Here is a 13,064-nt window from a genome sequence, read left to right as displayed (position 1 = left end):
AGGATTTGATCAGGCAAGTTACAGATTTACTTCCTGATAGACAGACAGAACATACTGGGTAAGAAGAATAGCTATAAATAGGTCAGTAAGGTGGTGGTGAGATATCAGGGGAGGGAATGCGTTCTGTAGTCCTGTGGTTAGGTCTTTTGCTAAGCCTGTGCCTCTGGACCATGACTTTCCCATTTCTCAGTATTTTCTCTCCCCCTTGATAGGACAGAATAAGCCAGAGTGAGCTCGAGTTGTGTACTTCCCTTCTACAGGCTGTAGATAACTAGCTTCCCCTGAGGGCAGGCTTTGTTAAGAACAGAGTGCTCTGATAAACAGTTGACTCTTGAACAGCATGGCTTTGAACTGCCCGGGTCCATTCATGCGTGGGTTTTCTTCTGTAATAAATATGACAATCCTACATGACCCAGCAGTGGTTGGTTGAATCTGCGGGTGCAGAACCACACATCCTGAAGGCCAACAATAAAGTTATCCGTGGTTGTTTTAAAATGTGGGGGTTGATGCCCCCAACCATCCCCCACAGTGTTCAAGGGTCAACTGAATTTCCAAATGCTTCCTTTTCCCCCTTCTCTGACAGAAGCACAAAAGGATTTTTTCCTTAATATTTGGCAGAACTCCTGGAGGTAAATCTCACAAAACGGTGGAGGGCTACCTATAACTAGGTTGTCCCGGAGTTTTCATCTCTCAGAGTTGTGTGCACTGCGCTTCTGGCAATTTGTCAGTCACAGCTCAGGTTTTCCTGAATCTGTACCCTGGCACTGGTCTCCCGCTTATAGTTTTTGCTCACAAGTCTCTGCTCTGAGAAGTGGGGGCTCCTGTCTGTCTCTGCAGTCCTAGGGACTGTGGTTTGTCCTATCTTCCCTTCCCCCACAGATCTAAGAAGAGTTATTGATTTTCCTGTCTAGCTTTTTATTTAGGAGAAGGAAATGGCAACCCACTCCAGTGTTCTTGCCTGGAGAGTCCCAGGGACGGGGGAGTCTGGTGGGCTGCCGTCTATGGGGTCACACAGAGTTGGACATGACTGGAGTGACTTAGCAGCAGCTTTTTATTTATTGTTAGGAAGAAGGTAGGGAACTTCCAGGCTCCAGTCAGATAGAACCAGACACCAGAATGTCTAAATACATTTTAATCACTGCAAAAATTAGTAGTTTGAAGAGTACAGAGATCAAGGAAATTGAGTATTGAGAAATCACCCTGAAGCCTAGAAGGAAAAATACATGATTTCAGCCTAATAACTTTTAAAAAGCTAATAAATGAACAATGTATAATTACCAACATGCAAGTGGCAAAAACAAATCCATGAAGAAGATGATAAGCATGTGCACTGGCTTTTTGCAAACTGTTAGGACAATAGGTAAATATTTTTCCATACAGAATTCTATTCAAGTGGTTGCTATAACAAAGAAAAAGTGAAGTGAAAGTCTGACTCTTTGTGACCCCATGGACTGGACTATACAGTCCATGGAATTCTCCAGGCCAGAATACTGGAGTGGGTAGCCTTTCCCTTCTCCAGGGGATCTTCCCAACCCAGGGATTGAACCCAGGTCTCCTGCATTGCAGGCAGATTCTTTACCAGCTGAGCCACCAGGGAAACCCAAGAATTCTGGTGTGGGTAGCCTATCCCTTCTCCAGCAGATCTTCCTGACCCAGTAATTGAACCGGGGTTTCCTGTATTGCAGGCAGATTCTTTACCAGCCGGGCTACCAGGGAAGCCCCATAACAAAGAAAGGGAGTAAACAATGGAGGATCCAGGTGGAGAGACATACTAGACTGCATCAAGATGTCTCATTGCATAAGAAAAACAGTCTCAATCTTCTGAAAAGTATCAAAAATCAAACAGGAAGGAAAGCCACAACCGGTAGTTTGCATATGCAACTAAGATGCCATGATCCTTGTTAGTCATTTATTTCCAAATTGCAGCAAGTGCATTATAAGATCAAGGTAATGATAGAATGTAATCACACCACTATTCTGAACCCTCTTAGTGGACTCTTAGTAATACTCTGGTGGCATTTCAAGATATTTTTATTGGCAAAGAATTCAGTAGTCCTAACAAACTTATGAATATATTATGTTGCCCTTCTGTTAACAGATTGAATATGACGTTATACAAGGCATACCAGTTTACTGCAAATTTGAAGGCAATGTTTGAAGATTTATTTTCTGCATTTGAATCTCTTAATTCTTGTTTTGTTGGGGAGAAAATTGTTTGCTTTTCATTATTATTTTTGTTGATGTATGATAAAATATATATTGTAATGACTGTCGTGCTTCTAATAATGTTCTGTATAATTAGGGTGGGTTACTGGAAAAATCTAATGATTTGAACTCCGTGTGACTTTTTTTTTTTTTACAGGAAGTTTATAGAGACTCATCTGAAAACCATTCCCAGTCGTGCGTTTTCAAATCTGCCCAATATTTCCAGGATGTAAGTCACATTTTTCTAATATAAGAAGATATTTGCAATTGTGACATGTGTTTTCTAACAGGGTTCTATCAAGAAACACACCTGTTAAATATTGCACTTACAGAAGGCAATGATGTCTAGATTTTCAGTATACATGAAGTTTATGTACGAGCTGTTTATTTGATTTTGCTGCATCTCCACCCCCTAATCCCTAGATGATTTTTTTAAACCTAAAGCAAATTTAAGTACCTTTGGTGTTAAGAATTTACTAATTCTTAGTGTATGTCAATATATTTTGATACATGGCAAAACCTTAGCCAGAAATCTCTCCCATAAACAAAGATATCTATCTGTCTCTAATCTATCTATCCTCATTACCAATTCTTGATTCTCTTTTCACCACTAGTACAAATGTTGACATTTTCTCATAATTGTAGTCAGTGATTTCAGACTTCTCATTTTAAAAAAAGAACTAAAAATAATTCCTAATCACAGAAAAGCAAACTGCTGTGCACTCAAGAGTGAGGAGAAAAAGAGTTTCCATGTTGCACTGACGAGTGTATCTGTGTATAAATGAGCCAGGTCTTTATTTTAATGCATTGATTCTGACAAGCAGCACAGATGATCCAGGCACACCAGTAACAGTGCCACCAGAGCAGCCTGTGTGGTCTCTGGCTAAAATTAGTCAGTTCGTGACCACTTATCGTCTCGTGTGTCATTTCAGGGGCAGTGGAGGTTTCTGGTTGTCACAGCTGGAGAGAAGGGTGCTACCAGTATCTAAGGGCTGAGTTGAAGGATCTGCTCAGCATCCTATGAGGTGTAGGACACCCCACACACAACCAAGCATGATCAAGACCAAACATCGGCAGTGCTGACGCTGAGAAACCATCCCAGCTGAGCATCGCTGCAGTTCGGTTTTGGGTTTCTTCCTACCAGCCCGTCCTTTTCTCCAGATTCTTGTCTTCTTTGGTTTCCCTGCTGTTGTTCCCTCCCTCTTTTTAACATCTTACCCTGACTAGTCCCCCTGTCTACTTTCCTGGCTTCCTATTTCATTCAGATCCTTACATTCCAGTTCTTCGTTTATTTTGTCCTAATTCCTCTATGCCCTCTGCCCCTTGAAGGAACACTCTCTTGCCTTTGGCCTCACTGTTACCTAACACAACTAATTCTTAAAGGACAGTTCCTACAGTTCAAGGCTATACTATAGATTTCTTTCTTTGTTTGTTTAAATACACTTTCAGTTCAGTTCAGTCACTCAGTCGTGTCCGACTCTTTGTGACCCCATGAACCACAGCACGCCAAGCCTCCCTGTCCCTCACCAACTCCCGGAGCTCACTCAAACACATGTCCATCGAGTCGGTGATGCCATCCAGCCATCTCATTCTCTGTTGTCCCCGTCTCCTCCCACCCCCAATCCCTCCTAGCATCAGACTCTTTTCCAGGGAGTCAACTCGTCTCATGAGGTGGACAAAGTATTGGAGTTTCAGCTCTAGAGCAGTTTTAAGTTTACACCGAAACTGAGGGGAAGGTACCGAAAGTTGGCGTTTACTCTCTGCCCCCTGCTATGTGCACTCTCCCACATTATCAACCTCCCCCACCAGGCTGGCACAGTTGTTAAAATTGGTGCGTCTACATTGACAGATGGATTTTTTTACCGTCCGAGCCACAAGGGAAGCCCAAGAATATTGGAGTGGGTAGACTATCCCTTCTCCTGCAGATCTTTTCCCAACCCAGCAATTGAACCAAGGTCTCCTGCGTTGCAGGCAGATTCTTTACCAGCTGAGCCACCAGGGAAGCCTTTAGTGTCTCTACTTGGCTATGTTCATTCATTCAGTGAATAATTATTGACCCCTACTTTGTGCCTGGCACTTTGCTAGATGTGTCACATACAATAGTTGACAATACTCATGGAACCTCCAGTTTCCTTCCTAAGAGAGTAGTAAGTGCCTTGATGGAGTCAGTTCTAGGGTGACCTAGGAACTCATGTGAGAAGTCTGTTACCTGGAGAGGGGGTGTGGTCAGGGTAGACTTCCTGGAGGAAATGGTGCCTAATTTGCAATCTATATTGTCTGGGGGAAAAAACCAAAAACAGATGAGGGAAAGATAAGTCAAAGCAGAAGAAAAAATGACTGTCAATGAAATTAAAAATAAGCTTGTGGAAGCTGGAGCTTAGTCTCAAAGTGGGAACAGTAGAGAATAATAAAACTGGGAGGTAAGTGAGGGCAGGGCTTTGTGAATCTTTTGAAGTTTGAAATCTCCCCTAAGGACTAAGCCACAGGATGACTATATGCAGGGAAGTGACAGATCAGATGTTTTAGACATGTGCCCTGTCTGTCTGTGGAAAATGGGTGGAAGTGAAGCAAATTGGAGGCAGGAAGCTAGTGAGGAGGTTGACTCGGTGCCCAGGGAGAGGAGTGGCAAACTGAATGGGGATGGCTTGAGTGGTAATTTTAAAAAAAAGTGGCCAGATTTGAAAAGTAAGGGAGAAGAGAACAAAAGTTGGTTGGCTGGGAGGTGGAGGATTCACCACTGTTTCTGACGAGGGCTTCTGTGTGGTTGACGAGCACGTTTGCCAAGGCAGAGTAGTTTTCTGTGCATCTGCTATGGAGGGGCAGGGGATAAGTTAGGAACTCAGTTTAGGGCACAGGGCATCGGAGGTGCCGTGGAGGCATCAAGCAGCTATATCTAGTAGACATCAGGATATCAGTTTTCATCAGTTCATTCAAGAAATATTTATTCATTCCCTGGTATATATCAATTGCTGGTCTAAGTGACTGGGATACCTCAGGGAACAAATGGACAACAAACCGTGCGCCTGTGGAGTTTACATTCAAATGAGAAGAAATAGACAAGGAAGCAAAAGCATAATAAATAAATACATTAATTCAGGAAGCAAAAGCATAATAATATGTTAATTCAGGGGATTTAATTTGGGTATCAAAGTAGATGAAGGACCTTAGAGCTGGAAATCCCAGGTATGTAGGGGCACTGGGGAAAGATTGAAACTTGAGAGTCATAAACAGGTAGAAGTAACATGGACCAGGGAAAGGCATCAGAGAGGCTAAAAAAACTGAAGAAAGAACAATCCCTCAGGAGGCAGGAGGGAATGGCATCCAAATAGAGGGGCTGATCTGCAGGAAGATGGCCATCTTTGGTGCAGTAATAAGACAGTAGCTGTACAAGGTAGGGCAGAGGCAGGTAAATTAATAGGCTTCTTGGAGGGGAATTCCAGAAATTCTCAACTCAAGGTTTCGATCTTTTCTACAAATTATTTAAAAAGATTATCTGCTAATACTGAGGGTAGAATGGGCAGGGTTAGAAATTTGAGAAGGTTTAAATAAAATGATGGACAATAAAAGAAGGAAGGTTAACTGAGATGTTCAGGATGTCCAGGCAGATCTGAGGGTCCTGAGGAAGATTCCTTCAGGGAGTCGGTGCTGAAATTTTCCAGTCTGGATTAAGCGTGCCTGGAATCCCATCAGAGAATTTATCACTCCACGTGTTAATCCCATTTACCGGTCTGTATGTCTCAGTACTGTGAGTTCCTGGAAGCTCAGGAGCAGGTCTGACTGGTCAGTGCCCATTTACTAACATATCAAGTAAATGTTCAATATATTTGTTGAACGAAAGCATACACACATACATAAAAAATCCCATGGACACAGGAGCCTGGCAGGCTACGGTCTATGGGGTCACAAGAGTCAGATACGACTGAGCGACTACACACACAGCACAAAGAATAGTCAGGGAGCCGTCACATCTTGGGGGAGAAGAGAGATCAGCAGGGAGGTTTGTCTGGGACAGTACACTTTCCCACCTATTATTCTGACATAATTATTATGTTTTAACTCACAAAAATATCCTATTGTGGATGAGAGATGATATGGTTACCCTAGTGATTACATACAATTTACATGCTAAGAAGAAATTTGAGGAAGAGGTTGGATCTGATTTTTCCCGATTATAAAAATATGATAAGCAATAGGGAATCATTGCTTTTATCCCACTGAATAAATCGTTCCTATGTGTTGTCTTTGCAACCAAGCTATGGCAGCCCTCTAAGGAGGTATCATTCAGTTGGAGAAATTGGAACTTCATTTATTATGACATGTGCTGAATGACTAAAACCTTAAGAAAGCTTTGCCCCTCCTAAACTAAGAAATGCAGGAGAAATACTGGAGCAATGGATAGGATGCAAAGTGAGGAAAACTAGTTTGCAAGCTTCATAATTAACCTTGTCCCTCAGATTGCTCAGCTTCACCCCACTTAAAGCCCCATAATGTCTACACAATAAATTCTTTTCAACATCCTCAATGGCTTCCTCTCTGTTAGAGATATAATATTTGGATCAAAATAATTCATGTAATGTTATCCACAAGTGGCAATGGCTTGGGAGGTCCGACAAATCAAAGGTTTACTGGTTGGAGAGTAGATAATTCGAAATGGAAAGCACAGGACACTTAGAATATTCACAACACCAGTGATAAAAAAACTCAGGTGGAACAGTCAGCACTCCTCTTATAAGCATTTCATTAATGAAAACATTTTACTGGCAGATTCAACTCAAACTATCGCCAGGGGTTCTTAACCTTGCCTTGCACCTTAGAAGGGCTTCCCAGGTGGCACAGTGGTAAAGAAACTGCCTGCCAATGCAGGAGACACAGGAGACATGGGTTTGATCCCTAGGTCGGGAAGATCCACTGGAGGAGGGCATAGCACCCGCCCAGTGTTCTTGCCTGGAGAATCCCATGGACAGAGGAGTCTGTTGGGCTACAGTCCATAGTGTCGTAAAGACTCATACACGACTGAGCATGCATGCACACACCTTAGAGTCATCTGGGAAGCTTTTTAAATATAAAAGTGTTTGACCATCCCTTATATACACTGAATTAATTACTCTGGACCGAGTCTTAAGATGTGTTTCAAAAGCCTCCCAGATAGTTCAGTTGTGTGGCCGAGGTTGAGAAGCTCGGTTCCGCATACAGGTGGACACCATCTATTAATCACTAATTTTCCCAGATTTCATAGAAATGTCTCTTAGGAACATGCAGTCCTTGAATTTGACTGCATTACTCATTCTTATTACAAAATGGAATTTAAGGAGACTATTTGAAACATCATCCCTTGTGTATTCTTCATGAGTTGTATTTATGTTTCTTTTTTTTTTTTAAGTACTTAGAACTTTGTGTTGCCTTTCATTTACAATGTTCAAAACAAACCTTGAGTTTGCAGCCTCATCAAAACAAAAAAGCAAGGTCTTGAGAGAGTATACAGCCACCGCTGCGTGGAATGCTCCAATAGAGAACGGCGGCTTTCTCTTCACCTTTGGAGCTATAGCTCTACTCTCATGCTGTTAGGTACTCCGTTGAAAATGCTTCTTACTCACTTGTGTATTCTGTTCTGCCGTCTCTCACTTTCTGCTCTTCTGAGTAACTCGCCTGTTCACCTGTTTACTCATTCATTCACGTAACTACATAGTTATTGGAAGTCTACTACAAGACAAGCTGTACGAAAGGCACTCATCAGACACCAGACTCAGTTCTCCATTTCAGAGAACTGGCTGTCTAATGAGACAACATAAATCAAATATCAGCCAAGCACTTGCAAAATTTCACCGTGATAATTAGTGGAAGGAGAAGTTCATGGTGCCATGAGGCTATCCTATGAGAAATTTGACCTAATCAGGAAATTTGGGGAAAGCTTCTAAAGGAAGTATTGGTTCAATGAAACCTGAAATATGAGTAAGACCAATGAATTGGGAAACTTTCAGATAAAACAGGATCTTAAAAAAAATAGTAGTAACTACTTTTAACATAATTAGGGAGACATCATGAGGGTTGTACATGTTTCATGACCTGGGATGCCCCTGTCAAAGAAGTTACATCAGAATTAATGGTATGTTTGTAGTTCACGACCTTACTAACTTTGTACTTTGTCTTTTATTTTTGTGACATTCAGCTACTTGTCAATAGATGCAACTCTGCAGCAACTGGAATCTCATTCCTTCTACAATTTGAGTAAAGTGACTCACATGTAAGTACAATGGAAAGTGCAGCATAAATACAGGTTGCAGTCACTTTTTTTGTTGTTGTTGTCTTTTTATCTTTTTCGTTAGGAACTTTGTATTTCTACATATCAGGCATTTGTCTCTGAAAAGCCAAATTGCTGATTAGTCACTAAGTCGTGTCCGACTCTTGGCAACCCCATGGACTGCAGCACACCAGGCTTCCCTGTCCTTCACTATCTCCCGCAGTTTGTTCAAACTCATGTCCACTGAGTCAGTGATGACATCTAACCATCTCATCCTTTGTCACCCCCTTCACTCCCTGCCCTCAGTCTTTCCCAGTACCAGGGTCTTTTCCAACGAGGCAGTTCTTTGCATCAGGTGTTAAGTAAAACCTCAAAAGATTCCACTACCGATTCTCAAGTGTTTCTCTCCATTTAAGTCTTTGCAAATATACAAAAGATTTCATTAAACTGAGGAGCAGCGTACATCCACAGCTCTTTTTTGGTTGATAATTTTGGGGATCCAGATGGCAATAAGAGCTGATTTCTAGAACATGGATCAGAATTTCCGCTAATGATTAAATTCTTAAGTTGTTCTCACTCTCAGTTTATCTTAATTCATCCTATTTTTCACTTCCATGGCAGAAGTTAAAGACAAAATTAGACGTCCACTTCTTGAATTGTCACTTCTATTACTGCTGTGTCGTAGATTTTGTTGATATGGATATCAGTAAGTCTAAATATTTACCGGCTACCTACTAGATTCCAGGTTCTGTGCAAGTTTCTGAAAAACTAACATTTCCCCCCCTCAATTAGGAAAGAGACATGTAGCCTTGTGAGATTGAAACAGGAGTGAAGAACTCTAGGTTTTGAGTGGTCAGAGTGTGGTTAAAACCCTGGTTTCTTCGCCTGTCATTATCTGACCTTGATGCTCCCTGGTGGCGTGGTGATCAGGACTCAGCAACCTCATTATCTAACCGTGGAAAAGTCATGTACTCCTTTCTAACCTGTTTTCTCATTTGTAAAATAATGGGAATAAGAGTTCCAACTTAATATGCTCATTATAAATATTGAATGACATGATGCACGTAAGCATTGAGCACAGCGCCTACCGCACAAAGGACTTTCCAGGTGGTTCAGTGGTAAGGAACCCACGTGCCAGTGCAGGAGACTCAGGTCTCCTGAGTCAGGACCCCTGGCTCAGGAAGATCCCCTGGAGGAGGAAATGACAACCCACTCCAGTATTCTTGCCTGGAAAATTCCATGGACAAGGACCCTGGCGGGCTGCAGTCCACGGGGTCGCAAAAGAGTCGGACAGGACTGAGCGACTGAGCGCGCGCACACTGCCACACATCCATCAACGCACTTCACACCCTGTTTTTATTTCTGTGGTACATTACAAGCCGTAAAACGTTGTATATAAACAAGCGCTTTATATTCTTTTAAGCAGCCCTGTATTGTGAAATATTAACTTTTTTCTTGATGAAGAACAAAAATACTTATCATCTATAAATAAAGTTCTAGACATTATGCTGAACATTTATGGACTTTATTTAACCTTGAAACACCCTGTGAAGTAGAGAGTATCATTTATATCAGTTACTTAAGGAAAACATAAATGCAGAGGAGACAAACATGTTATCCTAGGTCACACAGTTACTAAGGAAGAGGGCCAGAATTTTCACATTGTAAGTATCTGCCTCAAATATTCTTTCCCTGCACACAAGAGTGCACTATCTTCAAGAACACTGAGGCTCAACGTGGTTCCTCTGTATGTCTGCGTAATATAGCCAGTGGGGATCTTCCCAGGGAGCTCCGCTCCGTGCCCTGTGTTGACCTAGAGGGCTGGCATGGGGAGGGTGGGAAAGAGTCCAAGAGGGAGGGGATGTATGTGTACACAGGGCTGATCCACCGTCTTCTATAGCAGAAACGAACATGACATTGTAAAGCAGCTATAGCCTAATAAATATAAATAAACATGCAATCTAGGGGGAAAAAAAGAATATTGAGACCCAGAAAGTTGTCTCCAGCTATGTCAGGCTAGCAGACATTATTAGATCAACCATCAGTCTGAAAACAATGAGGAACTAGAAAACAAAATCTGTTTAAAGGGATTTGAATGTTATGAAGGGAGCAAGAACTTAAGGGGAGAGAAGGAGATCCCCAACAGAGCATTCGATCGTTTTCCTCTTGAAGTATTTTCTGAATTGTAAACAACAGCTGAGGGGTTGGGAAAATGACCAGAGGTTTAGGCGGTATCTTAGGGCTCACTTCAGTTCAGTTCAGTCGCTCAGTCGTGTCCAACTCTTTGCGACCCCATGAATCACAGCACGCCAGTCCTCCCAGTCCATCACCAACTCCCAGAGTTCACTCAAACTCATGTCCATCGAGTCGGTGATGCCATCCAGCCATCTTATTCTCTGTCATCCCCGTCTCCTCCCACCCCCAATCCCTCCCAGCATTAGACTCTTTTCCATTGAGTCAACTCGTTGCATGAGGTGGCCAAAGTATTGGAGTTTCAGCTTTAGCATCAGTCCTTCCAATGAACACCCAGGATTGATCTCCTTTAGAATGGACTGGTTGGATCTCCTTGCAGTCCTAGGGAAATATTAATAAATGCTTATCACAAAATAATTTTATCAAAATTAATTTACCTAATTCTTAGTCCCCATTTCGAATCAGTACAGCATTTAAAGTATTTAACAAAATTCTGGCTTTGCCAATATATTCACATCTTGTTTTTAAAGTAGTTAATTAGTTACTACTTCCCTGTACTTCTCAAAGCACATGACAAATTTGCCCTGATAGATGTGGCTCAGAGATTAAAGCATCTGCCTGCAATGCAGGAGACCTAGGTTCAATCCCTGGGTCGGGAAGATCACCTGGAGAAGGAAATGGCAACCCACTCCAGTATTCTTGCCTGGAGAATCCCATGGACGGAGGAGCCTGGTGGGCTACAGTCCACGGGGTCGCAAAGAGTCAGACACAACTGAGTGACTTCACTCAGTCACACTCTGCTAACTAGAGAGAGCAAATTTAGTCAGAGAGGCTTGCCTCCAAGTTTTTTTCCAAACCCACTGCCACTTAAAAGCAGACTACAAAGAGAAAACAGAAAAAATCCCTGAATATCAAATTTAAGTAAAAGTTGATAAGGATCTGGGACTGGCTAAGAACTAGGTTTTTGGCTAATATTCTCATTCAATTTCTTGTTTTAAACAACACAATCTTACATACTGTTCAGCACTAAGTCGTGCCCTACTCTTTGCAACCCCATGGACTGCAGCACACCAGGCTTTCCTGTCCTTCCCTATCTCCTGGAGTTTGTTCAAATTCATATCCGTTGAGTCAATGATGCCATCCAACCATCTCATCCTCTGTCGTCCCCTTCTCCTCCTGCCTTCAATCTTTCTCAGCATCAGGGTCTTTTCTAGTTAGTCAGTTCCTCCCATCAGGTGGCCAAAGTATTGGAGCTTCAGCTTCAGCATCAGTCCTTCCAATGAATACTCAGGGTTGATTTCCTTTAGGATGGACTGGTTGGATCTCCATGCAGTCCAAGGGACTCTCACTGTATTTGAATTTCTTCCAAGTCCAGCTCTACTGACTGGGGCAGCTTCTCATAAGTTACTTTAACTCAGTCTCCATGCTGAGTGAGAGTCTGAAGCTTTCCTATTACCCTTGGCCCCATCTAACTCTGCAAGTGAAAGGCCAACTCAGCTTTATCGTTGCCCTCAATTCTTTCCCCACTTGGCCTGTTTTTCATTCATGGATTGGAGATGTTTAGGGTGTGGGCAAATATCTCTAAGGCTGATGATCACAGTCAAATGCTGGCAACTAATGCCTAGTGAATAATCAGGGTGGGGAGCGGGGATATGACGATGGAAGAATATCAGTAGTTGGAAAAAGTTCCTTCATAGGAGGGTTTAAACCTTCCTTTCCCCCTTCTTTGGCTGCTCCCTCCCCAACCTGAGAACTCCCTTCTCTCACCTTGCAGATTTCCCTTGTTCTTTGGGTTTGGACTGTGTATTAAGTACCTACCATAATGCCAACTTCTCTATTTTGGCCCTTAGTGAGAATTAACAAATATTTCTCAGAAGAAGAAGAAAAACCCAGAATCTAGACATATGATTGGTGGTAGTTTCTGACTCTTGCAACCCCATGGACTGTAGCCCACCAGGTGCCTCAGTCCAGGGGATTTCCCAGGCAAGAATACTGCAGTGGGTTGCCATTTCTTTCTCCAGGGGATCTTCCTGACCCAGGGATCAAGCCCACATCTCCTGCATTGACAGGCAGATTCCTTACCACTGAGTCACCAGGGGAGCCCTAGACATATGGTTAAATGAACCTAATACTAGATTATTAATCTGCTATCTTCTGAAAACACTGCATACTGAGCATAATGTTAGATTTTTCATCTAAATGTACATTTTATTTGAAATCCAGTGAAATAAAATTAATCCATAATGAGCATTTATATTTCTTTTAAGTTCTGGTTGATGATTTCCTATAAACATCATTTTTTTAAAAAAAGGAAAAAGAAAGAGCTGTGTTTGGAGTTAGAATTCCTATCTTAAGGCCCAGAGTTGCCTCTAACTGTGTGACGGGAGATCAGTCACTTAATCTTTCTAAGCATCTCCATCATTTTTGT

The 13,064-nt window shown here is 42.2% G+C and overlaps 1 protein-coding gene across 2 annotated transcripts in view; it reads left to right on the top strand.

The window, feature by feature from the left end:
• The window catches only part of TSHR (thyroid stimulating hormone receptor), a 165,892-nt gene that overhangs the window by 92,132 nt on the left and 60,696 nt on the right, over positions 1 to 13,064 (top strand). For both annotated transcript variants that reach the window (XM_055436181.2, XM_088840261.1), the window contains exons 2-3: positions 2,363 to 2,434; positions 8,372 to 8,446. In XM_055436181.2, the coding sequence (XP_055292156.1) occupies positions 2,363 to 2,434; positions 8,372 to 8,446 (147 nt within the window). The remainder of the gene's footprint in view (positions 1 to 2,362; positions 2,435 to 8,371; positions 8,447 to 13,064) is intronic.

The sequence above is a fragment of the Moschus berezovskii genome, chromosome 9 (genome assembly GCF_049115385.1).
Source record: "Moschus berezovskii isolate FMDL1 chromosome 9, NW_MosBer_1.0, whole genome shotgun sequence".
NCBI lineage: Eukaryota > Metazoa > Chordata > Mammalia > Artiodactyla > Moschidae > Moschus > Moschus berezovskii.
The sequence above is the reverse complement of the archived record's forward strand: the minus strand, read 5'-3'. Positions and strand labels throughout refer to the sequence as shown.